Genomic DNA, 27,452 nt, shown 5'->3' with positions numbered 1-27,452 from the left:
CTATCCTATCCTATCCTATCCTATCCTATCCTATCCCATCCCATCCCATCCCATCCCATCCATCTCTTGAACCTTTTCTCCCTCAAAAAACTCCTGTTGTATCCTAATTCCATGTTCCAAATTTATCTCTCCACCCACAGGAGCCTTGGCTAACCCCCAGAATTCATGGAAAAAGTTCCAAAAGTTGCTTGTGAGCATTGATCTTTCACTTGGAGTTGCAAGGAGAAGTTGAATGCTTTGATCTGCTGGGAGAGATCCTTAAATCCATGATTTTGGAGCATGGAGGAGCAGCCCTGCCCCTCTGCAGCAGTGGGGAAGGCACAAGGCAGCTATGCTGGCACCTATCCATGCCTTGGGAAAATCCAACCATCATCTCCTCCTGCTCCTGAGCACCTCGAGGCACAGCAGAGCAGCCCAGCAGGCTCCCTGCCAAACCCTCAGCAAAGCTGGCTTTGGGTTTCAATGCCCCTGCTTGGAAAAATGTTACTTCCCGTGGTGAAATCACAACCTGGAGCATCGTTAGAGATTCCCAAAATTGCAGTAACTGATGCAAAAACTTGCAGTCCTCACAGGGGGGAAAATAATTCCGTGTGCTGCATGGCCTGACAGCTGTTAAATTCACCTTCTTAAATGGCATTTTTGGCTCTGCTGGTACCCAAAGCCCAGGCTGAGATGTCATTTGCTTTTGAGCAAGAGCTTCTAATGGATGTGATGGATTTTCCTCCACGCAACAGGGCTTGTTTTAAAATAAACACTTGACATGGGGGCTCGGAAACCTATCAGGGAATTAATGCATCTGATACACACAGGGAGGGTTGTGATTTGGCATCTTAAAATGTTTCCCCCCGAAGCTGGTTTGGATGGAATGACATGATTTGTTTTTTAATGGCCCTAGGCATGACAGCAGGGAGGTTTTTTTTTGTTTTTTTTTTCTTTCTTCCCAGAGCTGACAAGGAGAAAAAGTAATTTGGGATAATTGAGAATCATGTTTCCAGATCCTGCTCTGGTGGAAGACGTCGCTGTCCCTGGCAAGGGTTGGGTTTTAAGGTTTATCCCAACCCAAACCATCCTGCAGACATCAGCCAGGCCAAGTGGTGCTCACACCCTCTGCACCCCATCACCCACTCCCTGGGAAAGAGGTTTTTAGCCAAATTTCTGAGTGTCAAAACATCGTGGGGCGCAAGGAAGAGTCTCAGCTTTGAGTATAAATTCAGTCATGAATATAAATCTCAAACCCCCAGTAGCTGCATGACATCTTTATTTTTATTGGCAAGAGAAGCAGTATACACAGCGACATTGCAGTCTCTTAGCTCGTTAAAAATATCTCAATAAATAAAACAAATAAGCAACATATACACTGGAACAGAAAATGAAAACAAAAAAAACCTTAAAAATAAAAATTAAAAAAAAACAACAAAAGGGAGGGGGAGATGAGCGGTAGCAAATCATGGAGCAATAAGGGAGAGGTGGCAGAGTGTGGAGGGCAGTCTGTAATCCAGGCTGTACTTGAAACAAATCATGAAATCATGCAGGGAGCTGGGGGCGTGATGGGGTTTTTTTCCTTCTTTTCCTATTTTTTTTGGAGAGCCTTGGTCCAGTTTTGCCATGACTGTACAAGAAATCAGGTTTGGAATTTAAAAAAAAAAAAAATACAGTTAAGGGGAAGTAAAACTCGAACCCAAAGATGCCTCATAAATGTGTTCCTGAATTAAGATCTCTTTTCAGAAAAAAAAAAAAAAATAGAGATAAAACACCAAACGCACAGACAGACAGACAGACACAAAATCCCAACAACAATGAACAACCAGGAATGTTGCTTCTCCTTCTCTCTTTGGTCAGTCGTTTTGGGGAGAGATGTCGCAAAGCTGCAGCTCCTTCTCTCCTTGGTGCTCTTTTGCTGCTCAGTCTCAAAATGCTCCACGAGAGTTCAGAGCCAGGGAGGTCAAGAGGGGTCTTTTGGACCAGTTTGCTTGAGGTTTTTAAGGTTTCAGAAGCTACAAACTTGGATAAATCCCAATTCCACTTCAGATGCAGACACTGGACAGTCTGGAGAGAAGGAAAAAAAATGAAAAATAAGGGAAGAAAAATAAATACATGGAATCCTGGACGTGTTTCTGGGAGAGGTTGTGTGGGAAGGGCTTTTTCCCTCTAAATCCAGGCTGGGGTTCACATCCATGTGTTGAATCCTGTCCAGTGGGGAGTTAATCCAGGCACTGGGCAAGGTCCAATGTGCCAGGAGCATCCCTGGAGGAAGAGGAATTATGATTCCATTGATTTTTGGATATACAGCCTAAATTCAGAGTCTAAATTCAGCCTGGTTGGCACTGGGCTTTAAAAAGGTAAACCCACAGGCAGGAGCAATGCATCCATCAAAACATGGATCACATCCATCACAGCATCATGGAATGCTTTGGGCTGGGAGGAACTCAAAGATATCTCATTTCCACCCTCTGCCACGGGCAGGGACATCTTCCACTACCCCAGGCTGCTCCAACCTGGCCCTGAACACTCCCAGGACCAGGGAAAACCCTGTGGGATGAACTCCATGACCCAGCAGTGCCCAGCCCAGGAGGTGCTGCTCCTGCCTTCAGCAAAGCCACCTCAGCTCAGATATCAAAAAGCAGATGTAATTATTTCCTCCCACCGAGGAAAGCTTCCATTTAGCCGATTTCCTTTCCTTTCCCTCTCCAAGTTATTAATTATCTAATTGCAACCACATTCTGCTGACGAGCTGGGGGACTTGTCAGGCTGCCCAGGACCACTTAGGAGAGCTCCACCTCTCCTGGTGGTTTGGGGATGCCCACGTGTGACAGATGACAGGCTGGCCTTTTCCCTGCCCAGGGAGGGCTCCAGGGAAGGAAAATGAAATACAGGGAGGATGAAAACACCATGGAGCAATTTTATAATTTTTAATTATTATTTTTTTTAATTTTAGTTTTTTTTTTCCAGCAAGCAGAAGAAGGGGTGGAGGATGATCACCACCAGCTACACAAGGTTTTGCTCTTCTCCCTGCTCTCCTCTGAATGTGGCTGACATGAAAACAAGGCTGCTGGCCTGATGGAAGGTGGCAGCAAGAGCACGGCCCTGGTTTGCAGGAAATTTCACAACAGGTCCCCCGGGCCTTTGCTTATATAGGATTGGGGTGGGTTTGGTTACAAAAGAATTGAAATAATTTCCTTGGAGTGCAAATGAAATGTGAAATGCAGGAAAACTGTTGGCGTTTGTTTGGCTTTTGGTTTTGGTGGGTTTTGCTGTTTTGTTTTGGGTTTGTATTTTTTTAAAGGTAGCTTTTCTGACTTCTTTTAAAGCTGAAGATGTGGAAAAAGGGCTCTGCCTTTTTCTCTCTCCCTCCTTTAAGAAGCCATTTGGCACAAATCAGTCAGAGTACCCATGGCCAGGTTTGCACACTCTGCCTTCCATGGGGTTTGATCCACTCAAAAATCCACAGGAATCATCCAGTTTCAACCTCCTCTGGCAAAAACCAAACTAAAACACATGGAGAGCTTCAGCTGGATCTGTCAGGTGGGATGATGGAAACTCGGGGCTCTGCTGTGTTTGAAGGAAGGAAAACTCTGTCTCTCCATGTGTTTTGTATGGTTTGATATATTCCCAGATATTTTTAGAGCAAAGCTGAAGGAAGAAGGGCAGTGCTGGCCTGTGGATTGCCTGCATAAAGCTACACTTGCTGCAGGATCACTGTTAAAAGGATGTTCCCAAGTTATTTTATGGATTTGTCAGCTGTTTCTGGAGCTGAAATTGGTGATAGGGTGGATTTTCTAGAGTGGTTTGGGCTGGAAGGAATCTTAAAGCTCATCTCATTCCATCCCTGCCACGGGCAGGGACACCTTCCACCAGACCAGGTTGCTCCAAGCCCTGTCCAACCTGGCCTTGTTTAAATTCAAATTGCTCAAATTCGTTCAAATTGAAGCTGGTTAAATTTAAATATAAAGCTGTTTCAATTTATGCCTGTCTTTGTTTTCATGTAAAAACCTTTTCATTATTTGGGTGGTGCAAAAAAAGATGCACCTTAAAACAGCAGAATTCCTTCAATTTTTGGGGGGGTTTTGCACCGTAAAAGGCTCAACCCAGCAGAACTCCCCTGATTTTTGGGGTCCTTGTGGTCCTAAAAGAGACCCCTCCACGAGCCAGGAAAGGAGGCAGCCCTGGAAAAGGCAGCAGGGCCAGGCTGCAAGGCTTCAGAGGGGAGGAAGCAGCGGAGAAAGGAATTCAGATAATTGTGTCCATGCAAGGGGGCGGAGAGAGGGCCAAAATCAGATCTAATGCTGTGGGTATGGACAGAGTGAAACCAGATACCCTGGCTCAGGCTCCTTCTGCCTCTGCTGGTATGAACCCTTATCAACCAGCCGCTCTTGAAGCCTCCCAGATGAAGGGGAAGCCACAATTATGTGCATCTCACAGCTGGGAAACCATTTCAAAACATCTCCCTGGCAGAGGTTCATTCCTGAGCTGAGGGGCCCCCCTTGGACCCTTCTTCTTTCTGATTCACCCCAGAGCTTGGTGGGTTTATGTGCTGGCTGGAGGTAAAACATCCTCCCTGTGTTCTGCAGCTCCCCAGTTTGTTATCAGGGGCATAACAGGCAGTGGGGTGGGGATGTGGCAGAAAGAAATGGGGATTGAAGCCTTTTCTCCTCCCTCTGAGTCTATTGCTGCCTCTCCAGACCCTGCTGGGCATCACTGAGGAGGGGCCAAGGAAACACCTGGCTGTCTGGGGAAAACTGAAGGTCCAAAAGGGATGATGCCACAAGGGGAAAGCCCTGGTCCCTCCTGCCTGGCTCTGCTCCCAGCCATTGGAGCAGGATGGAGCACAGCCACGAGGCTGGGGATTGGAGAAAACCTCCACTTGTGAGTGCTCCTCTCATGTATTGACAGAAACTACTCAGTAATTTTGCTTTAAATAGTTTTTCCCCCCTCACACTGCTGCAAAATGGGTCCTTGGTGCCCACAGAATCCCAGACTGGGTTGGGTTGGAAGGGACCTTAAAGCCCACCTTGTTCCACCCCCTGCCATGAGCAGGGACACCTTCCACTATCCCAGGTTGCTCCAAGCCCTGTCCAACCTGGCCTGGAATGGAATGAGCCCCTCAAGAAGAAGAGAGGGATGCTTAACAGGGAGAGAAATTCAATGGTTGCTACCTGTGGGCTCAACAACTTTCCCTTAACACCTAGAAAAAGCCAATTCTTCACCATTGCAGGTTGCAGTCCAGCTAAAATCAGTCTCCTGGAACCAGGGATCACTGTAGGGAGAAGGGAAACTGAACAACGGAGCATTCTGCTGCTGGGATGCTCAGAGCTGCTGTGCTATCTCCTCCCTCCCTGCAGCAAAATTTGGGCACTCAGGAATATTTGCTCCGAGGTGTTGCGTCCCTCCCTCACCAGAAAATTAAAACAAATACAAAACCAGCTTCAAACCAACAAAACAAAAAAAAAGAGGTTTGAACAGGAAGAACCCCCCTTTGCCAAAGGCACATTTTCTGCAGGCCAAGCAGGGCTGGTGGCAGCTGCAGGAGGAGGAGGAGGAGGAGGAGGCAGGTTTGTGGGAGCCCCTTGTTAAAATCCTGGCAGCACATCACTGGAATGGCAGCTCGGGAGTGCCGAGGGGCGGAAGCCACTAATGAGCAGTCGGAGCCGGGAAAAGCAGAGCTGCTCCAGCCTTGGAAGGACCATCCATGGCTCTCCTCGTGGGTGGCTGGGAGGAACAGGGACAGCCCTGGGAAATCAGGGGAGGAGGGTGGGGTTGGTACAGGTGGCTCATCTCGCCCTGCACAGACACACCGAGGGGGAATTGGATTGAGGACAAAGCTGGCAGTCACTGGGATGTGGTCTCTCGGTCCCTGTCTGCTTTTACAGGGATAAACACGAGTGAGAGATGTGCAAACATCTTCTGTGCAAACACCCTCTGCCTCCACCCCGTTTGGGGAGAGCAGATGTTATTGGCCAAAGGGAAACCTTTCCTCCTCCCCCTCGGCGCTCCTGCCAAAATCGTACAAATTCTAGGAAAAACACCTTCTCTAAAAATAAATATATACATCTGTGGCTTTCTTCTTTTTCCAAGGGAACTCTTTCAGGCTGGCCTGCTCAGCTCCCCTGCTTTCACGGTTTTCCTGTGTGCAGTTCCCAAACCTCAGGAGCAGCAGCGTGGATTTTTCTACCCCAAGGATGAGGCTTTTCCTGCCTGTTTCCCCAGTTTACCTGTCCTTGCACAGATTAAATATTCTGGGGGCAAGTCTGGCTGTATCTGTGGCTGAGCACAAGGAACAACAGCCTCAGGTTTTTTTCCCTCAGTGTAGCACAAAGGCTCTGTAGTAACCTCTACTCCTGGGAGTAAATCAGGGAAAGGATGATAACCATCCATTAGGACTGACTCAGCTGTGTGGATTAATGCCAGTGGAATTAATAACAACAAAACCCCCCTGATTTAAAAGCATCTAGGGTTTAAACTCCTAATTTTACATAAAATAATAATAGAAAAAACAAGCAAACAACAAAAAAATAGTTGGGGCCACCCATTAAAAAGCAGAGACATAAAACCTACGGAATTCTGGGGGCTTCTGGGAACAATCCACGGGACAGGTACGATTGCCCCAGGAACTCGGGGTGCTTTTTCATGTCCCTGACAAATAGCAGCCGAGGCACCTGCGGGCCAGATGTGCACAGCTGTACGTGTGCTGCTGCCCATCAGCCCTGGGATCCCATCCCGCTCCAGATGCTGGCCCTCACAGACACAGCTTGGAAGGCTGGGCTGGAGCAGGGGAGCTGCAAGGCCAGGCGTTTCCCTCTTCCCAGCGGAGCTGCCGAGGTTTCTCCGCACGCAACGCTGAGCCCTCAGAGCCCCCCTGGCCTGCGTGATGCAAATCTGGGGGGGAGATCCTCAGGGAAATTTGGGGAGAGACATTGGCATCCATCCTATAGCTGGGAATTTTTAATGCCCCTGCATGAGTGACCTGATGGTCCTACTCTGCATTTTAGACCCCAAAACCCATCAACACCCCCTTGGAAATGCTGTATTCCAGTGTTTATCCACACATGGCAAAGTTTCACCCTCTCTCCCTCCCTCTCTCCCTGGGCACACATATAAAGGATTTTAGTTTTCAGTGGATTCATTCTCTGCAAAAAGTATGGCACTCGTGCCTACAACTCTGGGAAGTAAAATCTTGCCTGTCCTGAGTTAGCCTTGGAGATGATTGCTGAAAAAAAGACCCTTTTCCTTGGCATTTGGAACAGGAAGAAATGTTTTCCCTGTGCTGCATGAAGCTGTTTGTTCCTCAGACTGCCAAAGAGATGTTTCCCTGGAACATGGATGGATTTAATCCTGTTTTTACACTTATAGATCCTTGCAGAGTATCACTGAAAGCCCTTGGTGGGAAGAAGCCAGGAAGGTTTCCCATCTCCTTGCCCTCTGTGCTCAATGCCCAGGTTTTGGGCTCCCATCCCAGGTGACATTCCCAGATGTCTACTTCAGCATCTTCCCCCCACACCTTGAATTCCTCAATCCCAATTCCCTGGCCCTGTCCTCAACTTTTCCCACCAGGCAGGTGCTGTTCCTTGCTCCTTGATAACCACCCAGGCTCCGAGCAACGGAGGTGATTCAGTCCCAGGATTTTGGGAAGGGATTGTACCCGGCCAGGTCTCCATCTGGGATTAATCAGCACTGCTTCCTTGAAGTCAAGGGGCCAAATTCTCACTTGGAATAAACCGGCTTAACCCTGCTGCAGTCAATAAAGCCCGTCTGATCTTTTTTTTTATTGCAAGAATCGCTCAACTCTTTAAAATACCTGGGGTTAAAGGGTGTTGCCCTCGTGCAGGGGGAGTTGTATTTTTATATGACAAGCAATCCTGCCGGGGGAAGGAGTTCTTGGCGTGGCATGAGGCACACTGGAGCCTGTGGGGCTGGGTGAGAAATTGGGATTGGCGGTTTTGCCACCCTGGGAATGCTGACAGTGACTTGGAATTTGAATAGGTGTGCTGGGCCTGGCTTGCCCTGCATTCCTTATCTCCTACAGCCCCTTTTCCTTGGCCTGGCAGCTCCTCCAGCATGGCACAATCCTGCCAAAAGCCACCCTGGCTCCCACATTCCTCCCAGGTCCCCCATTTCTTCCAGCCCTTAGAGCGAGCACCACACAGCACAATCGTTTTCCCAAATCTTACAGCTGCTGCCTGCTATGCAGATGGCATTGCCCGTGCTTGGGATCACAGACTATTCCCATTTGAATCAGGTTTAAAACCCTCAAACCAGGCTTCTTAAACCAAGCCCTCTAGATTTCAGCCTCAGCCCTTTAATGAGCCCATTCCCTGCCTTGGTGTTTATTATCAGCTCTATTCCTCTCTTTCCTCTTCCTCCTCCTCTCCTTGCCAGCCTCTTCCCAAAGCTGCCTGAACTTCTCAGGGGTGCCCAACGCCTCGGGGTGTCCTTGGAGTTGGACTAGATGATCCTTGTGGATCCCTTCCAGCTCTGGAGATCTTCTGGACTCTGCTCTGCATGAGAGACATTTGCAGGACCAGCTAAGGCTGCTGCTGTGGCTTGGAGGGGTTTGGGAGTGTGCAGAGGACTGACTTTTGTTGTTGTTTAGTCAGAATATGCTCCACTGCACCATGGTTTTGCCTGTTTTTTTTCCTTCCAGCCTCTTGGCTGGCTCGGACTGAACAAGTGGTTTAATGTTGCTTTCCAGCTCTGCTTGGCCACCTGGGGCTGTGGTGGCTCCTGGGTGGACAGAGCTTTCTGCAGCCAGCAGCAGAGTGGCTGTGACTCTCCCTCGGGGCTGGAGGGATATTTTATCCCTATTTCTGTGGGTTTGGATGCTGCCATCCCCCTGCAGGAGCGTGGTCATTGCATCCCCCCGCTCCCTGCCTGGGCGTTGATCATCCATGAATCATTTTTCCAAGATTCCCAGGAGCAGCATCAGTGCCTCTAACCCGTTGTGGGGCTGGCCAGGCATTTTATGGGCTTCCCTGAAACTGCTCCATGGGCAGGCAAACACCGGGAAGAAGGACAGGGTGGCAGATTTTACTCACAGCCTCTTTAGCAAAGCATTCCCAGCCAGGATGCTGCCAGGAGCTTCCCACCCCACTGCCCTGCAACAAGAGCCTCCACTCCCACAAAATAACACCCTGAGGGCTTTAATTCCCATGTGAGAAGTTTAATTCCCCATCTGATATAATTTCTAGGATTTTGCTTTATTCTGCTTGCTGTCTGAGCTGCTGCTTTGTGTTTCTTCCCTATCAACAAATTAATTAACCCACTTCAGAGCTCTCGTGGCACCTTCTCATCACACTTCTGGGTTTTATGGCCTCACGAGAGGTAAAACAAAGCTGATCACTCCCTTGCTGCTGTTTTTCAAAGGGGAACAAAGAGTCTCACTCGGGCAAGCTCAAATTTTTGGAGGAAGAAGTGGGCAAAGATGGAATCTCTCTGCTCCAGGAGCAAACAAGCCAGCTTGCCTGTGTCTAGTGGAGAATTTAATCACATGTTTAGTATTGAAATCCGTGCTGGGGTGGGATTCAGCACATGCTCTGCTGACTCAGAGCAGCCCAGCCAGCAGCTCCCAGGGACATGATTTGTGTGCAGCACACACTCAGCAGCCTAGGAAAAAAAATTTTAAAAGCTCTGGAAAATCGGTTTCCACGGTCTTTTCTAGGCTGTCATGCCGCAAAAGGCAGATGTGTGTTTTCCCGTCTGCAGTTGTCAGGTTTTTGGGGTTTGGGTGATTAAAGGAACGGGTTAAGCAGCCGCTTTCTGGATTCTGAGCGCGGATGACTCAGCTCCACACCAGCTGGCTGGTCTTGTTTAGCTTTGCCAGCTGCAAAAGCTGGACTCGTTTGAACCTCGGCGAGTGACCCCTGCGAGCTTCCCGCCGGGATAATTACCTGTGTCACCGCGGTGCTGATGCAATCCCCCTGCATCTGCTCCCTACAAAGGCACTGTGGCCCTGCTGCTCCTCTCTGGGATGGCAGAACTGGGCTGGAGATCCTGGAGCTCAGGGAGCTGCTTGGAAGTCTCTCAGGGCTGTTCTGCTCAGGTTTGCACTTCACAAAATGGTTTGGGTTAGAAGAGACCTTTATCCACCAACCCCTTGCAAGAGCAGGGACACCTTCCCCTAGACCAGGTTGTTCCAAGTCCTGTCCAACCTGGCCTGGGATGTTTCCCCTGAGCTGCTTTTCTGCTCTGTACAACTGGGTTTTACCCATGGGTTGTGTTTGCAGTACAGCAAAAAGCTTCTTGAAGAGTTTTGCTCTGCAGTAAAACTCTCCTGCTTGCTTTGTGGAGCAGGAGGGAGGCTGGGTGTCACGTTCAGGGACTGGAATGGGGGTTTAAAGGCTTTTTAGGGAATCAGACTGAATGCAGGGAGGGAATAGGGAAGCTTGGATCTGCCTCTGTCTAGAGGAATGTGTTCATGCTTCTGCACAGAACGCACAGCTCATCTGTGACTCCAGATTTAATTAAGTGTGCTGTGGGTGTGGAGGATGTCTGGGGTGACTTAAGTCAAGAACTTTTCACTGCCTGGAGTGCTTTTTACCTGTCAAAAATGCTCTGGTTTTCTTCTGAAATTTCTAGTTGCCTTTCTTATTCAGATGTGTCTCATCAGATCATAAAATCCCAGAAGGGTTTGGGTTGGAAGGGACCTTAAAGTTCATCTTGTTCCACCCCCTGCCGTGAGCAGGGACACCTTCCACTATCCCAGGGTGCTCCAAGCCCTGTCCAGCCTGGCCTTGGACACTTCCAGGGATGGGGAATATCTGTGTTTATACCTGCATTGCACATTTCACCTCTAACACAACACTTCCCCGTCAGTAAATATCAATGTATGCACAGACATTCCAATTAAAGGCTCCCTAAAAGCAGCAGTTATTGAAATCAGCACCAGTAAATGAGAGAATGAAATGAAGCTTTTTCAGGGAGTCTGGCTGGTTGCTGTGGCCCAGGATTTTGCCTGAAGTTGGAAGGAGAAATGCAAATGCTGGGCTGCTCTCCCCTCCTGGAAGTGCAGGGATGCACCCAACAGGAAACTGAACCTGACATCCCACACGGTTTGGCTGAAGCAAGTGATCTCTGCCCTTTCCATACTTATTTATATTTTCAGTTGACTGCATAATCTGGCCCTCTAGAAAGTCCCTTCAGGAGGTCACGCAGCTGAAATAATAGCTAATGAATTTTTAAAAAATTATTTCAGACTTATTAAACGCTTTCTTCCCTCCCTTCCAAGTGTTTGCATGCTGCTCCGAAGTCGGTAGGGCTGGAATAAGGAAGCTGGCAGGACTGTGCCATGGCACAGCAGCTCCACGGACTTAAGGAGAGCTGCTGGCATTGCTTTTCCTTCCAGAGATATCCTCATTCTGCTGCCATCACCTCACTTGGCTCTTGGGATGACCTTAAGTCCAGGGGATGAGGCTTTTGGACTTCTCCAGTGTTGGAGCATCCAAATGAGTTCCATCCCTGCTCCATTAATCATGGATTGGTTTGGGTTGGAAGGGACCTTAGAGATCTTGTGAGTGTGAAAGAAAGGACCTGAGTTTGCTCCTTCCAGGGCTTGGTTACACAGGGCAGGCTCTGGCTGCAGGAATTGGTGATTTCTGTCTGCCCTGAGGGTTTCTGCTCCCCTTTCCCATGGGGGCAAAGATCCTCCTGTGTGTATAATCTGGGGATGAGTGGCTTCATTTTTGGGGACTCACTGCTTGGCCCACCATAAGATCCAGCCAAATTCCTTGTTGGCTGAGCCAGGGAATGCCAGTGGGCTGGAAATTCCCAGGAAAAGGAGCTGAGGTCTGGTCCAGGGCCCTGACAAATCTGTGGAGACAGCCCAGGACACAGAGGGACAGCTCTGAACCAACTTCCCTTGGGCTTCTAGCTGTGTATTCCAAACCTCACAATGCTGCTTCATCCTTACTTACGTTGGTCTTGAAAGTTATGGATTTAAGTTTTTCCGAGGGATCCAAAGAGTAAATGATAAAGGCTGTTGTTAGGAGTTTAGCCTGGCATTCTTGAAAGGATCAAGAAAATTCGGTGTCTTTCAGGAAACTCCCTGCTCTGGAGAGACCCTGAATCTCTTTGGCTTCAGTGTGGGTTAAAGTTGGGACCAGGGAGAGATGGAAAGTGGGGGAATCTTCCCAGTACCCCTCAACCATTCTCTGGGAATCCAGCTCTGCCTCCCTTTGGGATAAATCCCAGCCCAAGCTGCTCCTTCCCCAGTCTCCAAGGCCTTTTTCTTCCTCTGCTCCCTAAAATATCATTTATCTCACTGATGAAGGCTCCTCCCTCACATAAAGCCCTAACAGGGCATGTAATGTCTTAATTAATCAATTAATGGAGTCATTTTAATTGTGTAAATTCCCAGCCTTTGAGTTTTAGGTGGAAAAGCTTGAACACATGATCTTTGAGTTCTAAACTAGCAAAAAAAGAGCTTAAAATACATTTTCTGGAATCCTGTCTCACTTCATGTCTGTTGGGGGGGGTGGGGTCTGGAAATTGCCTTGGAATGGGGAAGAACTGGAAGAAAATTACTCCAAGAGGTATTTGTGTCTGAATTATTCATCAGCACTACTCAGGCAGTTTTGCCTGAGTTTTCTATCTGTGTGCTGACCAGAATGCTGACTTGTTTGCTGTTCTTTTTTTTTTTGTTTTAAAGCATCTCTATCCCTACAAAAACCTCCGTGAAGCAGAGACTTAAATCATGCCTAAATATTTGAGGCCAGCCTGATTTATGCTGGAAGGGCTTGCTGATCCTTTTTCCCTCTAATCAGTGGGGTTTTTGGGACTCTCCAGCCCCCCTTGCCTCCCCTGGTCCCTGCAGGATCTGCTCCAACCGGGATGGCTGCAGCCCAAGTGACCTCCTCAGGATCCTGGTGCAGAATTCTCCTGGTGGTACCCTGGGATCAGCAGATGCTGGCCTTTCTCTCCACTCCCACTCAGTGCCTCAAATCCCAGGGAACTCTCTCCTTCCGCTGCTACACCCTCTGCTTTGAAGACAAAAAGATGATTCAAGGAGATATTGGAAGGGGGAGGGGGGTCGGTTTGGATGGTTCAGCTGCCTCCCAGAATTCACAGGGTTTTCCAAAACTGGAATAAGGACACTCCATGCACAGCCTGCCCTCTCCAGAGCTGATGCACAGCAAGACCTGCAGCAAAGCCAATTCTCCTATTTACAATTCTTCTCCCAGACCTCCCCCAGTTACTCCTCTGAGATGTCCTTTGCCTTCCAGCCCCCCAAAAAGCAGCCTGTGGATAAATGATTTGGGATTAAAAAGGACATGAGGAGTCTGTGCAACTCCAAGGAGTGTCTGGGTGCACCAAGTGGGTGCCTGTGGGTCCAGAGTCTTGCTACTGGTTTGAGCTGTGTTTTATTTTTTTGTGGCACAGCCTCTCTCTGCTTGTTTGGGAAGTTATTCCCTGCCTTTGCTGCCTGGAGCAGATCCCAGAGAGCAGCACAGCCTGCTCTCTTCATTATCTACCCCACTAATACCACTTTAAAATTTTTTTTTATTTTTCCCCTCCCTCCTTAGGTCACTTGTTTTGGGTCACTTTATTCTCAGCACTGACCCCACCGCAGGGTTTTCCAGCTCTGCTGCTTCTGTGACTCAGGAGGGATGTTTTGCTCTCATTTATTAGCTTTTCTGGCCAGAATACAAAAGGTTAAACACTTTGGAGAAGCTTATTCGGTATTTACAGCCGAGGTAGGTTTCTAAATCAACAGTAGGTCGTGTATTGGAGTGACTCACAGAGCTGCTTAACCTTTTTCCTTCCGTTTTTGTCTCCCTCCAAATCCGAGGCGCAGCAACATCTGCAATTTAGATCTCTGCCATGAGAAGCTGTGAAACGAGTAGAAATGGCTGAATAGAAATCCAGCCTGGTGGCACGTGAATCCCTTCTCTGCTGGCAAGGTCCTGCCTGCTGGGGAGGTGACAAGGTGGGGACCTCCAAGTGTTGACGTTTGCTTTCTGGAGGGGAAACTGAGGCAGAAATTGCAGGGCAAGGTGGGCGTGGGCAGCAAAACTCGCTGGTCCCATCACATCAGATTGTCCACAGTGACAATAAAGGTGTCACCCTCTCAATCAGCCCACAAAGTGTGCTCACCCATCCCCTCTGTGATCTGCTGTCCTTCCAACCCCCTTTTTTGGTGGAGAATTCCAGACCCCCATTTTTCCTTAGCAGCAAAGCAGGGCTGAGGTGTTTTCACTCCCAAATCACAACCAAACCCCTGCATTTCCTCCATCCAGCAGCACTCAGTGGCTCTCTTCCAAGGAATCTGTGGAATCTCTCCAGTTTGGGGGTTTGTCCCTCTCCTCTCCCTATCCCAGGACCTTCAGGATGGTCCTGCCAGCTCTCCTGTGCAGTTTTCAGGGCTCTCAGTGGGGTCTAATCCTGTCCTACAGCATCTCTCTGGGGTCCAGCTGCACCCCAATCTTTGGATTTTTAAGGAGTTCAGTCCCTCAGGGAAGGGTAGATGCATTCTGTGGGTACCAGCAGCTTGGGGGGGATGCTTGTCCTGTAGGATTAGGGCTGACCTGGCAGGGGAAATAAACCAAGAGGTTGATTTCTTGTGTTCAGACCACAAATTGCCTTGCTCTCCATGCCTGCCAGCTCTGTAGGGTTTTCCCTGATGGAAGGACTGAGCTGCCTGACCCTTTTGGAGTCATCTTTTAAAATTTGGGTTGTTTACTGAAGTGGCTGTTGATAAAGGACTGGAGCAGACCTGTACTTGTTGTGTGTGGAGCTAATTTAAAATCTCCTATTAAGAGGAAGACAGGAGAGATTTAATCATGCACTCAGGGAAGCACAGCAGAAAATTGAGAGTTTTTTTCCTTTTTTTAAAAGGAGTTTTTCTATCAGAAAGGCAGCTGCGACTGCAAGGTGGAAGAACCTCTGATGCCACTCTCTGACCCTAAATTAAACAAGCTGGGAGTCTGTTCTCCTGGTGATCATTGATGTGGGATGCTCTTAATGCAAAATTTGGTTCCTCCTCGCCTTGGGCAGCTCCTGGCTGCTCCCAGATATTCCATGTTCTCTCTGTTGGACACCCAGGAGATGTTCCCTTCGGATGCAAGCTCAACGCCACCTTACTCTTTATTTAATACAGTTTATCCTGCCCTCTAGTGCCAGCAGGTGCTGAGTCAGCAGCTCCTGCGGTTTTTCCACCTTTTCCATCTCCCAGCCTGGGAATCTGCTGCTGCTGGAGCTGCCAAAAATGTTTGTGCACCGCTGGGATTTTTGGGGAATGGGTACCTCGGTGCAGCTTTGGAGCCAGCAGAGCTCTTTTGGAGAGGTTTGCAGGGAAAAGGAGCTTTGTGAGGGAAATGGGAATACACGTGGCAGGCTGTGGGAAGGGAGAACTGGGAGGCCAGAGGGTTGTTGCAGTGATGAGCTTAAAATGAAATCTTGAAGGCTGCAAAGTGCTCAGAGATGTAGGGACAGACAGGGCTGGGATAACACCTGGAAACAGATCTCTTGAAACATCTCTCAGAGAAAAGGGGGAATAATTTTCTGTTTAAAAAGATATCTGAGAGCCTCAAGCTCACCACACCTCCCTCCTCCTGCTCTTTTGAAGACCCTAGCAGACAAAAGCTCGGAGGTTTGGAGTGCAGGGTGTCCCCAGACCCGCCGCGGCTTTTGCACAATTTCCTGGGTTATTTCAAGCTGTCGTGGATGGGAGGGGCAGGCAGGGCTTTGGTACGCAAGCAAGGCTGCAGAAAATGGAAAAACAGCCTTGGAGAATCTCCTCCTCCCCTGTCCCCCCCAGTCTGGGATCCGAAATTGGGGGAAGGAGGTGGGGAAACACCACAGCACCCCAAGGCTGGAGGTGCCCCCTGGTTTAGCCGTGCTGGCAGAGCTGTGAGGGTGGGTTTGTTTCTCTGAGGTGTCTCCCCGAGGGAGGATCAGCCAAATGCGATGTGGCAGCTCTGGTAACTCCTCTTGGCTTCCAGCACAGCCCTCGCTGATCACACAACTTGTGAGCGAAGAAGGTACAGCTGTCCAGGCCTTGGCAGCCATCCCCACCCTCTGCTCACTGCCAAATCCCGGCCTGCTTTTTTCGAAAAATTCTTACTTTCCTAAGAGGATGGAAATGGAGCAGCCTGGTGTGCCTCCCAGCCCCGTCCAATGCCTCCTGGACCTGCTGGAGTGGAGCCTGACGGTGCTGCATCCCTGTGTGGTGCTGGGATGTTGGCAGCCAGGGAGAGCCCAAATTCCAGGGTTCCTGTCCTGCTGGGAGGGGCTGGAAACCTGCTCCTCTCCCTCCTTCAGAAACGACCCAAGCCCCCTAGTTTTAAACATTTTAGTTTCAATATTATTAATAATAAATAATAATAATAATAATAATAATAATAATAATAATGGTGTTATGCAATAGCTCCAAACGGGCTATAAACAGGACGTTTAATTTCTGGAGGAGCAGGGATGAGCTAATAATTGTACTTGGGACTTGTACCTCAGGCATTACAGGGGGCATGAAAACCTTGCTAATTGCAGCAGAAAATGAGCCAGAAGTGACATGTAGGAGAATAATAAACCAACACAAAAAAAGGAGAATAGGTTTGCAGGCTGTTTTTTAAAGCCAGGTGTTTTCCCCTCTAACTCTGACATGATTAGCCTGAAAAATCATATGATTCTATGAGTTTGTTCTGACGTTATTATCCTGAAAAATCCTAGGAGTCTGTGAACATGCACAGCTGAGGAATAGCTACAATTTTCAAAGCCGGGTCTGTTTCCCTCAACAACTTGAAAATATTTACCTGCTCTCCCTCACTGCGAGTGAAAGTATTGCCTGGTTTACAAAATAACAGCGCTTAGGAGGAAATCTTCCGGAATAACTTGGTCCTATTGACAATCAGCATTGTGAGCTTCCAATTCCCAGCTGAAAATGCATCCTCTGGGCACATGGCATTGCCCTGGAGGTGCCTGGAATTGCATTTTTGGTGGCTTTTTGTGGTGCTTTCAACTATTAATTTCCCTGACGTGAGCACAGAAAGCAGCGGTGAGTTACTCCTTTCCGTGCATTATAACTAAAAATATTGATCATTAGGTGGTTCGGTTTTAAAGTTTCCAAAGGGATCGCTGGAAAGAGATCTCTAATCCCCCAGATTTAGAGCTGATTTAAATGTCTCAAAAGCCTGAACCTCTTCTCTGTCCCAAAACCCAAATTCATCACACCCCGACGGAGGTGAGAACGCAGCCGCTCCGCTGCGCTCCAGCTCCCTTCCAACAGCAAACATTTCTGCCCCGTCTGGTATAAAACACATTATTTAGTGCTGCCAATCCCAGGAACCTCTTAAACAGCCCCTTTCGTGGCCAGGGGTGGAAAAAGCCTTGTAAAATGTAGGGCTGTTCCATGCACAAAGCCCCACGGAGCTGGAAGGGAGCTTTGGAGATCGCGTCGCGCTCGCGGTTAGCGCAGCAAAAACGGCTTGGTGCTATCAGAAATTTCCTGAGCTCTTCAGGAGAAATAATTAAGTAAAATAAATTAAAATATGCAGAATAGCCATCTTCTCTAATGTGTCAAAACACAAGTTAATGTGCTGCGTGCATAGCGCTTTAAAAAAAAATCTAAAAAAAAAAAATCTAAAAAAAAAATCCATGTTATTTCATCCGGCCTGTTTTTATCATGTGGTTTTATGCCCTGGTTTGTCACTGGGAAATTTCCATGGGGTGATTCCTTGGTATTCCCAGAGGCACTGCCATAGGTGAAAACACTCTGCTTCCATGCAGATATTCCTGCCACCCATCCCATGCCAATCTCGCCGTTGTGTTCAGGGGAAGAAAGACTTAAACTCACAAGAATTGGTAAAAAAGCACCTGTGGGATGAATTTTGGGGGGTTGTGGTGTGGAGGTGGTGCTGGACATCCCGGTGGGACACACAGGAGAAGGACAGGGAGGCAGGTGCTCAGTTGGAACAAATTGAAAACCTATCTTCCCTATCCAAAGTCCTTTGATTAATGGGTCGTTAATTTGCCATAAGGATCAGCCTTAAATGTGCATTTTTGTGTCTCTGGCAGGCTAATTTCATTGCGGAGCTTGCTGTTGGGGTCAATGGGTGTGGATGCCTCGGGGAAGCCCCCAGCCCCCCAAAATACTGGGTTTTTTCTTATGAAAGCATCTCCCTGGCTCCATCGCACCCTAGTGAATTTTCCAAGCTGGATTAACTAATTTTTTTGTTTAATAGGAGGCTCATCACAGCCGTGATTCCCCCATTTCAGCAGAGCAATTTGGTTTATTTACATTTAAGCACAAACATACGATTTTTAAAGGAGCCCTGAACAGCTTAAAACCGAGGTTATAATCAGCTAAACGACTGCATGAGGATTTTTGGTGGCTAAACTCACCCAAAACCCAATTCATGCATTTTAAAGCATGTCTTTGGCAGGTCCAATATCTCTTAAGGAAATGCTTCTTGGGGGTGGCAGCTAACAAGGCAAAACTATCTTATTAGGAATTCAATTAAAGCTAGGCCAGGCTTACTGGACCTCTTCCAATAAATATATATCAGGCTGAACCCGTAGACATCTGTCTCTTCTCTCGTCCCCACCTCCTCCTTTTTCTGTTTTCCAAGCTGTGGCTAAAATGTGAAGAGGAGATGGGAGGAAGAGGAGGGTCTGTGGAGTGCAGGGCACAAGGATTATTTTCTGTTCTGCTATCTGACCACTTCTGTGATCTGAGGGAGAGCAGGTCTGCCTCAACCGAAACACAGGTGTGAAAAACAAAATAAAATCCCAAATCACATTGTTCTAACAAAGAGAGGTTGGATCCAGGTGGATCTCAGCCCCTGGGCACCGGTTTGGGTATGAAAAATCCACGCTACCTTTCCTGCACTCATTTTGGGGTACTAGATCAAAACACCTTTTCCACCCAAAAGGCTCAGACCTTGGGGAGAACCACAAGGAGAATTCAGGGATCTAATCCGGAGAATCCAGGGATCTAATGGTCACTTTGAGCCCTCTGCTATCAGCCGGGCTTAGGAGCTGTTGTTACTTATTTATTGTTTTTATGGAAGAGGTAACAAACCCTCCCTGTCCCGTTTTCATGCTCCTCCTGCAAGGAACCTGTCTCCAAATTCCTGCTGCTGCTTCCCTTCATGTGACAGAGAAAGACTGATTTATTTTTCCTCCCCTTCCCGAGGGAAAACCCTCCTTACTGCTAAACACAGACAACCTTGGACTCCACAGGTGACAGATCACAACATTCCAAGAGGGATCCTCTGTTTTACCCCCAGAATCCCCACTCTGAAGCAGGAGGAGAAGCACATCCCGAAGAGACCCAGAGCCTTGATTCCTGGCAGGAGAAGGACAAGGGCATTGGGGCTGGGGGGACTGGCTGGGCTGGTGTGGAAGTGGTTAAAGGGATGGGGATGAGGGCAAGGGCTGCCTTGATTTATGGGCTGGCTGAGTTAATTTGCTCTTTGTGTGTGATTAGTCGTTGGTGCTGAGTGGTCATCTTCCACAACTACAAATCTAATTAATGCCAGCGTGCCAAGTGGTGCTTTGGCTTTGTTTTTTTGTTGTTGTTTTTGGTTTTTGGTGGGGTTTTTTTCAATCCCTGGCAAATATTTCTACTGTTTTAATTCTTGAGAACTAATCATTAATTAGTATCAGTCTCCTAATACCCAGCTGGAGGGTTTTTTGGTTTTCCTCGCTTCCAAATTTGCCTGAAGAAGTAACTCAGGAGCTCTGGTGACTCTCCGAGCAACCCCCTGAGGTGTCCGGTGGCATAAGCAGCTTGTAAGGAGCAGTCTGCTTTTTTTCCCCTCCTTCCCAATTTTCTGCAAAACCCGGGAAGAGAGGTTAAAAAGCTCCCTGGAATATCTGCTTTCCCCAACCAGCTGTAATTCCCTGATGGTATTTCTAACACTCTCTGTGTTTCGGGGTTGTGGTGTCGTCCCTTTCCAGGTCCGTGGCCTCATCAAACTATTCCTGCAGCTCTCCAGCAAGACATAAATTCTGGAGGTTTTGGGCTCGGAGATTTCAAAGTCGTGCTGAAGCACATGGAAGTGATTCTCAGGGCTACGGCTATAAAAATAATTATATTGCCGGGGGAAAGAGTGACATGAAATGTCCCCAGAAGAGATCTCAGCGGTGGTTACAGGATCTGTCCCAGCTCTGAGAGAGCCTGCTGTGATCTCCAAGGCTCATTTATCACTGCTACCTACAACTCCAGGAAATATGCCCCCAAAAAGCGCTGAAGGAAGGAATGTGAGGGAGGCTGCTCGGGAGAAGCGTTTCAATCTTTCTCTTTGTTTTAATGAGGATGCTTTGAAAATGAGGGCTGCTCTGCCGAGCCGAGCGGTGTGAGAATGACTAATTTGGAGACAAATTAGGTCTACTTAGCCGAAATGTCTGCCTCGATTGTTCCCTTAATGACCCTTCAACGCACATCTCTCCCGACAGGACTTCTACCGCAGCTCTGCCTCCAGCAGATTAAGTAATAACATGTTTTTACCACTTTTCTAAGCGCTCCTTCGGACCTGATCCAGCATTTTCCCTGCGCCATGCGTGTCTCCAGCTCTTTCTGATGGGTAATTCATTTATTTGCGTCTAGCCCCTGGCAGATTTGTCTCTTTGCATGTCTCCTTCTCCGGAGCATTTCCCTCGCACCCTCTTTTTCAAAGCTCCCCGAGCCTGAGCGGTTTTTGGCTGACTGCAGCGTGTTTGGTGTCTGCTGGGTAACAGATTTGTCCTTTCCCAAGGAAAGACACGAACGTAAACAGAGGATCCAAAATGCATTTTGCTGGGCTTTTAAAACGCGCTGGGATGAAACCGACCCCCTCCCTGCTCCAAGGCTATTAATGTAAATACCAAACTTTACAATCCTTCCTGTCAAGGAAACTTATTTACATTTTTTGAAGGATGCGTATTTAAAAAAATGGGGCTTTTGGGACAAAAAAAGGGCTTCGTTCCAGTGTCACTACACCCCCAGTTAACTGTGCTGCTCTCATCCACTATAGAATTAGGTTTTGTTCCCAGGACCGGCAGAGATAACATCTGTTTGCTTCTTTAAGGAGAAAATGAAATAGGATGCTGGTGTTTTATACTGGAAACAGCCCTGCGAGTCTGAAGGGGCGATGGAATGAGGGCTGTGGATCAAACACACACGATAAACGTGGCTTCTACAGCACGAAAAAGGTGGGAAAGGGCTCATCCCCAGTGAGTGGGAAGAAGCAGCAGACTGGTCTTAGTGGTGAGGGACTCAGGGCTGCCTTGTCCTCTACAAATTGCTGCTGGTCCTGCCATCCCTGCTGGGCAGCTGTTTTCCTACTACATGGAATATCACGAAGCACACTGATATTTCTTTCCTGGTTTGTCCTTTTCAGTTGGGAACGTTTCGAAAGCAGAAGGGAAAGGTGGCCGCAAGGGAAGCTGCAGGTGCCGGCGGTGAGGATGGGGAGGTTTTGGGGGGAGGAAGGCTCGGCTGAAACATCCCAGCGCAGTCTTTGAGGTGCAAAAGCTGCGCCTGTTTCTCCCGAAACTCCCGGAGTCGGCTGTCTGGAATTCCGTGGAGCAGAACAGGAAAAGCTCTCGTGGCCAGGGGAGCAAGCAGCAGTGACCTGCTGGCGCTCGCAGGGGCCAGGTGGCATTTTCCCAGTTCCCAAGGCTCTGATTTTCTAATCAAAGAGCTCCTCTGATTTTTATTTTGCTCACAGCCAGAGGGGAACGAGCATCCCTCGAAGAATAAAACCTTTCCTCGCTTCTCTCTCCCCAAAACCTCGGGAACAGGGAGGATGGCAGCCCAGCCCAAGCCGCTTGCAGATCTTATTCCCTAGGAAAGGCAAATCCCAAATCCACACTGTTATTTCTTTGGGATTTTTTTGTCCATTGAGGCTGCACAGGCTGCTCCCCTCTTACCCACGAAATGTCCCACCACCCAAGTAAATTTGCCCATTTTAGAAGGGTTCCTTGAAGACCTCATTGTAGGGGTTTTTTTTATTTTCTGGCAGCCGTAATTTCAGTCGCCATAAACGATAGAATTTGACACCACACCGCACCAGGCCATTTGTCAACAACCTTTTCAACAGTCCAACCACACGCGTGTTCCTGCACACACAGGCACGGGGAAAGGGGGGAATGTTGGGATCTTCCTCTGCAAGAGCCTCCTCGGAGCACTGGGCTGGAAGTTGGGTTACGGCAAAGGCGCCGGATTCCGATTTATTCCAAATCAAACCAAAACTGGGTTTGGTGCTGCATTGTGGTTTTTCCGTAATGTCCTCGCAATTTTTTGGGGGTAGGGACAATCTGAGCATCTACATTTAAAATCTGCCTCATCAGAGCAATGTTAATAATAATTTAATCAAGGTGGAGTTTAAAATATGGTTTTTAAAAGGCAGGTTTTGCTCCCTACCCTGGGCTAGGAGTGGTTTGTATATTAGATAACAGATTTCCAACCATCCTTGGCTAATGGCAACACATCATTTGGGAAACAACAGAATCAATGCATTGTTCCAGCCCAGCACTTTCCTATTCAGCCAGTCTAAACTGCTGAAGAAATATGTGTTCGGGACATTTTACATCTGGTTTTGACAAGAAGCCTGGGTTTTTGTGTGTGGGTTTTGTTTTTTTTTTTTAATTCTGTTTGCTGCACTTTTTTAGCCAGATTAGCATGGGAAAAGGCTCTCTGTTTTATAAACTGAGGGTTTAGCTTTTGAAAAACCCACTCAGCTTTAGATTTTTGCAGTTGAAACCAGGGCACGACGTGCAAAAAATAGGAATGGCAGCAATGGCCACAAACACCACAACAGCAGTGTTACCTATTTAAATAAAACTAAACAACAGGCAGCTCATGCAATGGGAGATATAATGAGAATAACCAATTTTGAGACTTTTTCATGGCTTTGGGACTCACTAGAAGAGCGCGTGGACACCTCAATTGCAGCAAATTGCAAACTATTTCAGGATGCAAGTGAAACATTTACTTGAAGTGGTTTCTAAAATGGTTTTAAGTCTGTTTTACACCACTAGTAAGTCCCGCTTGAACATTTTTTTTAGCTTTTTGAACCGAGGCACTGCAGTTGCATGGAGTTTTTGCCTGGCTCTATATTTTATTTATTCAAACGGGCCATTTATTGCTGCCCTAACAAAGCTGGATTTGCCCCTTTAAACAAGCCCAGCCAATGGGCTGGGATAAACTTTCCTCTTCAACTCTGCACATGATGAAATTATTTCATTTTTACATCACCAGGGTGGCGGGGAAAATGTCCCTTCAGAGTGTTTGCTTGGTGAAATGGGTTGGTGGGCTCTGGTTTATGTAAGGAGCCCCAGACAGCGCCCAGCCAGACCCAAACTCTGGCTGACACAACGCAGAGCTGCTCTGCTTAATTAGCTGGAGATGAGGGTGTTATTAAAAGCCTTTTCCCCCCTCCTTTCTGACTGTTTATTCCTCCCTGTCTGAATATTACAAAGGCAGCTGAGGAGGAAGTAGTTTTCTGCTAATGGAAAGCAACGAGGAAGGGTTTAGCGAGGAGAGTAAATAAGAAACTACACCGAACACCAGCCGCTGCTTTACTGGAGTTTGGGGAAGGGAAACTGGACAAACCCAAAAATTTAGCCAAGTTTCTGCTATCTCTGTTTGCTTTTCGCTGTGTGAGGGGGAAGGGGCACAGCCAGGACTGCAGCAGACATCTGCTGCTCGTTTCTTTTAAGAGAAACACAACCTGGGGCGAACCTCTCGCCAAGCCCCGCGTGGCTCCTGTGCCCCCCAGCCGGGAGGGGATGTGGCAGCCACGGGGCTCAGCTCTGGGGTTTTTGGGGTGCACACACACACGGAGCAGGCCAGCAGCTGTTTGGGATCCCCTTGTCAGCCTGTTGCAGCCATCACCTTTCCCTCTCAAAGCCCTTCTCCGAAGCGGTGCTTTCTGGCAAATCTCACGCAGTGACTCTTTCCCCCCTGTCCCTCATCATCCACCTCTCAACACCAGTCCCTCTCTCTCCCCCGCTCCCACAGAGCAAAAACACGCTGAATTTTAGGGTATTTTCCTCCCTGAATGGGGCATATCTCTTTTTTGCCTCACTGGAAGTCCCATTTATTTGAATTTCTGCCGGCGCGAAGGGAGCGGGAAGGACTGGACGCGCCTACACTGCAACCCCAAACCCATCAGCCTCCCCACCATCCCACACCACTTCTCCCCAGGCAGAGGGAAGGAAACCCACCCAGAGCATCATCCAGGAGAGGAGAAACAGGTACCTACCCCTTGGGCTGGCCCGGCCGGGCGGTGGCTAGTGGGAGGCCGACATGGACCACGCTCCCTCCATCCTCCACACGGAGAAGGCATAACTGAGCCTCTCGTGAGCCACGTAACTGCAGCTCGTCATCTTACTGTCCATCTCGTCGCTCTGTAGCACCTGGTAGAGGAAGTCTATGTACCTGGCCGCCAGCTTGAGCGTCTGGATTTTACTCAGTTTGTCAGAGGGCAGCGTGGGGATGATTTTCCTCAGGGCGGCAAAAGCTTCGTTGAGCGACTGAGTCCTCTGCCTCTCTCTGACGTTGGCCAGGATCCTCTGGCTCTGCAGTTCTTCGTAAGATTGGGAGCTGGGACTGGACTTTTTCCCCCTCTTCCCCGGGTTGGGGCTGCCATCTTCGCTGGACTTCTTACTGTATCTTCTCTTCCTGCCAAATCTCTTTGGCTGCCTTTCCAGCTCCTCTTCACTGGTCCCCAAGCTATCCACAGGGGAAACAGGAGAACTGGAGCTTTCTTCCATGCTTTCTGCGAGAAGGGGAGGGGAAGAGCCTTTCCCCCCCTCCTTATGTTATGTGTGTGTGTGTGTCTTAAATGTGCTTTAAATTCCTGAGACAGATCCTTTGGAAAAACAGGAGGACTCTTTTTTTCCCTTTTTTCCCCCCTTTTTTTTTTTTTTTTGCTGACCAAACGTTTTCCAGGTTGCTTGAAGGGCTCTTATTTCAAGGACCGAGGTTGTGTAAAAAAATTGAGGTCTTGGAGAGAGGAAGTTATTCTAACTTTTTGGAAACTTTAGCTGAGCTCAGTTGCTAAATAGTTGTCAGAAGTGAGGGAGGTGCGGGGCTCCCTCCTGATTGGCCGGCCAGGTCGGTGGGAGGAAGGCTTTTCCCCTGCTAAACTTTCACAGTTTTATGTTACACTTAACTAAAATCTTGGGAATGCACCTCGAATCAAAGATAGCTGGCGAACGCCACCCCCTGCCCCTGGCGATGCTGGGTTTGCAGCACCCCTCTGGGACATCCCCAGCACCCATCCCAGGGGGATTTTTGGGGTGCTGCTCTGCCCCCCGAGCTGCCCAGGGTGTCATTCCCAGGCTGCAGGGATTCCGTGCCCGGATCAGGGAGTGTGCCCCGTTTTTAGGGAATGGGGCCCTGTTTTGCAGCCCCCCGTGCTGGGGGTCTTGCAAAGCCCCTGTCCTGCAGGAATGGGGTGGGGACATTTCTCCCCATCCCACAGGGTGACCTCAGAGTGGCAGAAGTTCCCTGGGGCATCCTAAGCTGTGGGGATGGTGGAGATTTTGGCGGCAGAGGGACTAAACCCTTAATTGTGGGGGGCAGGGAAAAAACCCTCCTGGACAAACCCAAAATATGGATCAGCTGGAAAGCAGGTAATATTTTTGGAAAACCCCGTGGAAAGGACCCTAGAGAGGTGACACTGGCCATGTACCCCGTCACCCTTCCATTTTCTCCCTGCTTTTCTCCCTCCATTAAGTGCAAAATAGTACATTTTAGGCAATCAGGAGCTGAGGTAGGTAGGATGACATTTTTTCCCTCCCCCGGAATATCCTAATGCTGAATTCGTGGCATCCCAGCCCATCAAAATTGTGATAGCAGGATTTTTGATCTATCCAACAGAAGACAACAGGTCTCTTTCTCCCTCTCCATCACACCGTGGGGGGAAATGTGGGAAAACTCTGCTTGTTTCTGTGGAGCTAAGGCAGAGGAAAATCAGATTCGGACCTCTGATTTCAGTCACAGCCCAAATTGCAGGAACAGATGCATTCCTGAGCGGCAAAGATCATGTTTGCAATACGGAGCAGGGAAATAAAATAGAACAATAATAATAAAAGGAAACAAGACAAAAGAAACTCGTAAAACATCGATGTTGTATCAGAAGAATGAGTTTGGAGTGGATTTCTTTGCAGAGTTTTCCAGTAGGTATCAACACTCATTAACGGAAAAAATAATGTCTGGTTTGATTGGAAAGTGTTCCTTGGTAGGAGAAGGAATTTTTGGCTTGCCTGGGGCTGGCTGCACTGCTGGTAGGTAATGTTTATAGTGGAAAGACTTCCCCAGGCAGCCCCCGGGGAGAGCCTGTGTTTGCTTTCCAAAGGAAAGGTTTTTCAGGTGCAGCACAGAAGTCGGAAAGCGAGGCACTTCTGCAAATAGATTTTTAATCTGATTTAAGACCCCGGTGAGCCGGGTGCTGCTCCCTCTCACACCCCAAATCCAGGTCTCCAGAACGGTTTGGGGCTGGGTCTGAGGGTTGATCCAACATCCCAGACCTGGAGTTCCAGGGGTGCAAGTGGGGTGGGATGGTGCCTCCCAGCCCTGTGGACCTCAAAGCGGCCACCACACCTTGAGGGGGGTATTTGGTTTGCGCTGGGGTTGTTTAGGAGTCTCCTGAATGCCTGGAATCCTTTCAAGCCTTGAGGAAAGCCACCCCGGGATGCTGGAGGGGCACTTTCCCGGTTTTCCCAGCAAACAGGTTCCCGGCTCACGGCACTGTGGGTGTGCAGGGATTCATGGAGCGTGGGAGGACAGGTGGGATGCAGGGCTGAGCTCCAGGGGCTCCCTGCCCAAAAGGGCCACAGGTGCCTGCAAAAAGCTGCTCGGGGAGGGAGCAGGGATGTTCTGGGCTGTGTGTTAGAGCACCAGGAGCAAGGGAGGCAGATCTCAGCTCGTGAGGGTGAGTGGGGCTGCTGCTTGTGCCTCTCCTCTCCCCCTGTCATTCCAGCATTTATTTCCCAGCTTTTTATGGCCATGCCATGATCCCTAGGGTGTGAGGTGTTTCCATGGGGTTAGAATTGATCCTCCCAGTGACTGGGGACAGAGTGGCTGACAGGGATGGACTGTGGACTGTGTGGATTCATCTCAGCCTGCCCAGTTCTCAGCTGGCACAGGGAGTTTTCCTTTGGGATAATCCCCAACAAACACGGCCACAGCTCCTGGGCACCATGCTGAAGCCATGCCGGGAAAAAGATGCAGCCCCGTGGCATGATCCTGGTCCAGCCGAGTGGCTGCTGTTCCTGGCACTCTGGGATGTGCCTCGGGGCTGCACGGCAGCGGCAGCAGAGCGGCTCCTCGCTCCTCTGGATTAAACAGCTAATATTAAGTAAATAAATTAAATAAAAACCTGCCTCACTTCTGTGAACGAGAGCGAAGGAGTGCTTGCAGGACCGAGGCAGGGTTTCTCCCTCAGGGAATTGCTGCTGTGCATAACCTCGAAACGTGCAAAGCCTTTTAGTATCAGGCAGGCTTCATTAGGGGAAATTTATGGTGGGACTTGGCT

The 27,452-nt window shown here is 48.7% G+C and overlaps 1 protein-coding gene across 1 annotated transcript; it reads right to left on the bottom strand.

The window, feature by feature from the left end:
• Positions 1–1,241: 1,241 nt before the first annotated feature.
• On the bottom strand, positions 1,242–24,949 carry TWIST2 (twist family bHLH transcription factor 2). Its single transcript, XM_085065859.1, has 2 exons — positions 24,174–24,949; positions 1,242–2,046 (listed from the first exon to the last, which is right to left on the bottom strand). Exon 1 carries the CDS (start codon positions 24,682–24,684, stop codon positions 24,202–24,204), a length of 483 nt encoding a protein of 160 aa, XP_084921985.1. The 5' UTR covers positions 24,685–24,949; the 3' UTR covers positions 1,242–2,046; positions 24,174–24,201.
• Between the last annotated feature and the right edge of the window lie 2,503 nt (positions 24,950–27,452).

This window comes from Lichenostomus cassidix, chromosome 7, assembly GCF_008360975.1.
Source record: "Lichenostomus cassidix isolate B80296 chromosome 7, HeHo_3.0, whole genome shotgun sequence".
NCBI classification, from domain to species: Eukaryota; Metazoa; Chordata; class Aves; order Passeriformes; family Meliphagidae; genus Lichenostomus; species Lichenostomus cassidix.
This window is presented reverse-complemented; position numbering and strand designations above follow the sequence as displayed.

Coding starts and splice junctions, on each gene's coding strand:
- TWIST2 (XM_085065859.1), bottom strand. CDS start 24,684: ATGGAAGAAAGCTCCAGTTCTCCTGTTTCCCCTGTGGATAGCTTGGGG.